The 4,989-nt window shown below is 65.6% G+C and overlaps 1 protein-coding gene across 1 annotated transcript; it reads right to left on the bottom strand.

Moving 5' to 3' along the window:
- Window positions 1-35: 35 nt before the first annotated feature.
- On the bottom strand, window positions 36-4,762 carry LOC113405928 (general transcription and DNA repair factor IIH helicase subunit XPD-like; the record flags this gene model as incomplete). Its single annotated transcript, XM_026647260.2, has 6 exons — window positions 36-227; window positions 760-893; window positions 969-1,065; window positions 1,982-2,105; window positions 2,996-3,112; window positions 4,646-4,762. Coding segments are annotated over 6 exons (762 nt in total), but the record flags the coding sequence as incomplete, so codon positions are not given.
- Between the last annotated feature and the right edge of the window lie 227 nt (window positions 4,763-4,989).

The raw sequence follows: 4,989 nt of genomic DNA, 5'->3' as shown, positions 1-4,989 counted from the left end.
GGGGGAAGAGCAGAGGGGCAGGCCGGCTCTGCTGGCCGGGCCCAGGCCAGCTGCTTACCGCAGTGGCTTGCGCTCGATGCACACCTTCTCAAAGACGTCCTTGAGGAAGGAGGGGGGGCTTTCCTGCACCATGTGATGGACCCGCAGCCGCGACTTCAGGTACTCCAGGAAGCGCTTCATGAAGCCCACAAAGTGCTCGGCTGTCCGGATGTTCCCAGGCACGGCCTCTGCAAGGGGTAGAGGCTCACCCTGAGTCACAGCCTGCCCCTGCCCACACCCCACCCACAAGGGGGCAAGACCAGGGTGAACATGCCACTGCTGCAGCCCACCCCTCCCCAGGCCCCTGTCCAAGGGGGCACAGATGCCCACTGTGCTCTCGACTGCAGGGCCTGCACCAGTGGCCAGCGATCAGGGCTCAGGCTCCATGGTTCCAAGGAGATCAGAAGTGGGGGCAGGGAGAGGGCTGAGAAACACCAGCTCATCTCATGTACAGCACCAGGGGGCCCAGGAGAACAGTCTCCGAGTCAACAGCAGCCCAGGCTGCAGTGGAACTGATGCCGTGGGGGGAAGGCCCTGTGTCCCTCCCCACCTGCCCCCAGTGCCCTCAAGGTCAGCCAGTCCCCCTGCCCTGGGGCTGGATCGGATCCAGCTACACCAGTATCCCATACCCCAGCCAGCCAGTTCCGTTTGTTCTAGCTGCACTGGGAGGCACTGGTCCCCAGCAATGCCACCTTCCCGCCACCAGCTAGCAGGGCCCACCTTGGAGAATCTCGTCGGGCAACACCGGATTGGCCAGGTAGATGTCCGTTTCCCGGGCAACGTTGGCCTCTCTCAGTCCCTCTACCAGCCGCCTGTATTCCTCCTTCAGCTTCTGGGCATCCGTCTCCTTAATCCTGAAAGGGGACCAGCGCCCGTGAGCCCAGGTGGGCGCGGGGAGGGCAGGGAGGGGGCGCGGGGAGGGCACTCACTTCTGGATGGTGGCCTGTAGCGTGGCCACATTGGCCTGGCAGCGATCCAGCGTCCGGCGCGTGATGTTCACCCCCATGGAGTCGATGCACACGTTGTCTGCAGGAACAGGGCACCTGGTCTCCAGGGGAACCCAGCAGTCGGGTGGGCAGGGGGCCTTGGGGAGCGACTAAACCCCAGGCAGGAGTGGGGAGAAGACTCTGACTCCCCTGACAGGGAACCAGGCTGGGCAGACGCCCCACAGGCGGAGTGAAAGGACAGGTCAGTTCTGCCAGTGGGAGCCAGGAACAAACAGGGACGGGGGGCAGGGACTGGCCTTTACATGCAGGCCCCCCTGGCCCAGAGCAGGCAGTAGTTGAGGACAACAGCCATGACAGGCTGGGGCCCAGGGACACCTCAGCACGGGGCTTGGGGCAGTCCCACTGGCTCGGGCAAGAGCAGCGTCCTGTCCCGAGTGACAGCCGCAGGGCAGGAGCAAAGAGCCACAACAGGACACGAGGGACTTGGCAGAGGAGGCAGGGATGCCCTGAACCAGGAAACGTTCCTACGCCGGAGAGCGGACACCGGGGCACTGGATCCAACCGGACCAACACAGGCACCAGGTTGCACAGCCCCGAGCAGGGAGGGGGCAGCCAGAAGCGATTAGGCACCTGGTTAGCACAGAGGGGTTGACGAAGTGGAGGTAGATGGGAAGGGATCCGAGCCCTCCCACTCCCCTGGGAGCCCAAGGGGCGTGACAGGGAATGGGAGCAATTCCACGCCCAGCCATCTGGAGAGACATCCGTACCCGGATCAGGCGGGGAGTCGTTCCCCAGGGGGCTGGTGCAGGGATCGGCCGCCCAGCACAGTCATAACCAGTCGGGACAGCGTGCCAGCCAGCCGGGCATGGGGCAGCCCCACAGCACCAGCGAAAGGGGCTCACTGAATGGCAGACAGGGACCTGGCACACATGGCAGGCAGGCCCCCCCCAGGGCACCTGTCCGGCCCCTGCGAAGGCTCAGCCATCCCCCATTACCAATGTTATGAGCTTCGTCAAATACAACGACGGATTTCTTGGCCAGCTCCTTGGACACCAGGTCTGCGATCTTGGGGTCCAGCAGGTAGTGGTAACTGTACACAACAATGTTGGCGTGGAGGATCTGACCAAAGGAAGGAAATGGTTAATGCCCAGAACAAACCACCACCCCCCGCCGGGGGCCCAGAGACAGGCAGCCCCCGGGCTGGCATACCACCTCCCTGGCGAGCCCTGGAGGGCCACAGGCCAGCAGCCCCCAGGCGAGAGGGAGGCTCCGTGCCCGGCAGCAGGGCTGTGCACAGCAGCAGTGGGGACGGGCTGGCCTCGGCACAGCGGGCAGCCGCAAGGCACTCGACAGCCCTGTCGCCAAGGCAGGCAGCTCTGGGTGGGATGGGCTGAGGCTGCTCTCGCTGCCTAGGCCACTGAGCGAAGGGAACGCCCGGAGCCCCCTGGGGGGAAGCTCAGGGAGGAGACTGTCGCCACCTGCTTTGCCCTGGGAGCTCGCCCAGCCCAGGCCTGGCCCCGCTCAGACTCCTCAGGAACACATGGCCCAGGGGGACCAGCGCCTGCCTCAGCTTCAGCCTCTGCCCAACCCAAGTGCCCATGGGCAGCGTGCCTGGGCCAAGCCCCCAAAGCCTGCCATGGGCCTGATTTGGATCTCACTCGCCCTGGGGCAGACCCACTCCAGTCCATGGGTCAGTGCCAGCGTTGGAGCAGAACTGGGCCCAGCACGGGAGTATCCAGCCTGGGTCACAGCCAGTGGGGCAGAGGAGGCCAGAGCCACCGGGGCTGGAGGACAGGCCGGCATTGTCCTCAGCAGGGGGGAGTCACCCACCCCAGGAGCACAACCGCACCCAGCATCACAGCTCCTTCCCCAGGACAGGCGGTGCTGGACTGGGCTCCCAGCTGGGCCACCCCGCGCCCTGCTGCCCGCCCGGGGAGGGGGGTTTGCTCTCCGGGTTCAGTGAGCCCCCCAGCGTTGGGCCCAGCAGGGCACGATGGCCTGTCACATACCGAGTAGCGGGCGAGGAAGTAGGGGCACCAGCCCTTCTGCCGACAGTACCCTTTGAGGTCATCCAGGTTGTAGACGCCAAAGGGGATGGGCACCTGCCGCCCATGGGCATCGAACTCCTGTGGGGGGTGGGGGGGGAGACACAGCACACTGCACATCAGGGCCTAGCGCCACCCAGGCTCATGTCCCTCCCTCTGCTGCTCCGGGCCTTGGGCCAGCCCAGCTGCTCCAGCTCAACTCCTCAGCCCCTTCACGCTACCGTCCCCGCTGCCCAGCTCCCTGCCCATTAACCCTTCCGAGTGGGCCACGGGGACACCTCCCAGCAGTGTGAATGGCAAGAGCCGGCAGCCGGGGCAGCAGAGCGGGTCTCCTCTTCGCCAGTGTCCTGGGCTGGCCGATGGGGCCGGGAGCTTCCCCCGGGGAGGGCAGACCTCTTGGTGCCACCTAGCAGAGGGCATTCAGGGTGCAGAGGGGTTTACAGGGATCCCCTGGGTATGATGTCTACATCATTCTGCGCCAACGGGTGGCATGTGCGGTCTCTAGTGAGAGCCCCTAGCCGGCTGGTCACAGGACAGCGTCTGAGGTGGTGGCTATCAGTATCGTCTTCAGGCCTGTGAGTTACGACCAGGAGGCGATGCACTGGTTCAGCTCGGGCAGGGGATACTGGCCGTGTCTCTCCTGGGTAGCGTGTGTCTTACAGTGAGAGTCCACTGGCATAGGAAGCAACCAGCTAACCAAGACTGCAAAGTTGCCACCACACCACACGAGCTCCGGAACGCAGCAGGCGGCGCCCTGCTTACGCCGAAGATCAAAGACCAAGGCCGGCGTGCCTGGGGAACACAGAGACACACCTGGGATCCTCCCCCCCCCCCGGGCCCAGGCAGGTTTGTCTTATGAATGCAGGGTCATGGCCGGCCTGGCTGGGAAACGCTGGGAGAAAACCCGGGCGCGAGACCCCCTCAGACAGGCGAGGGGCTGGTGAGTTACGTCTGGGATCTGGAAGGCAGGTTAGGATTTTGACCCGTAACCATGTTTCCAATACTTCTCCCTCAAACCTTTGCTCTTTGTCCCATGAGCTTCGCCTGGTTCTCGGTACAAACGAACGGAAGGGCTGTGAGCTGGGCTGGGACTGGGGAGCCGGGCTGGGCGCTTTGGGCCAGCGGATCTGTGAATGCTGCATGCGGGCACTGGGCGGCTGGCGTGTGCCTATTGCTAACCCGCAGAGGGACGGCGGAGCTGAGCCCGGCTGGCACAGACAAGGCTCCCGCGTGCGCCGGCAGATGGCAGCGAGGTGCCTCACAGCCTGGGGTACCACTGGGAAGCATCCCAGTAGCCCTTCGGTTCTAGTGACAGTGCTCAGCTGGCGCGTCAAACCCCTGCCCTGCCACCTCCCGGGAGGGGAAGGCTGGCCCCATGGGCTGGGACGGGCTGCGAGCTGGGCTGGAACCGGGAGGGGAAGGCTGGCCCCATGGGCCGGGAGGGGCTGCTAGCTCGGCTGGGACCGGGAGGGGAAGGCTGGCCCCATGGGTCGGGAGGGGCTGCGAGCTGGGCTGGGATCGGAGGGGAAGGCTGGCCCCATGGGCTGGGACCGGGAGGGGAAGGCTGGCCCCATGGGCCGGGAGGAGCTGACCCTTGCCCAGGAGCCCTGCTACCTCGAAGAAGCGGCACGAGGGGATGGCGCTGTCCCACTGCTGCTGCGCCCGCACGTACGACGCCGTCAGGCTCAGACACTTGCTGTCCACCTCCTTCCCGAACCGCAGCGAGCTCACCTACAACGAGCAACTGTCAGGCCGGGCAAAGAGCCAAGAGCGCCTGGCCACGGAGCCCTCAGTTCTGGAGAGCACCATGTGTAACGCACGGGGGGGGCTGTCTCCCCTCCCCTGCCTCATCTGCCAATGCCCCTCACTCCCGACCTGCAGCCCCCCGGCTAGCCCAGCCCTGGGCTCCATCCCCACGGCTCTGTCTGTGCCCCTTACTCCCGACCTGCAGCCCCCCT

The sequence above is a fragment of the Terrapene carolina genome, unplaced genomic scaffold (assembly GCF_002925995.2).
Source record: "Terrapene carolina triunguis isolate 2854851 unplaced genomic scaffold, T_m_triunguis-2.0 Scaffold51641, whole genome shotgun sequence".
In the NCBI taxonomy this organism is placed as follows: domain Eukaryota; kingdom Metazoa; phylum Chordata; order Testudines; family Emydidae; genus Terrapene; species Terrapene triunguis.
This window is presented reverse-complemented; position numbering and strand designations above follow the sequence as displayed.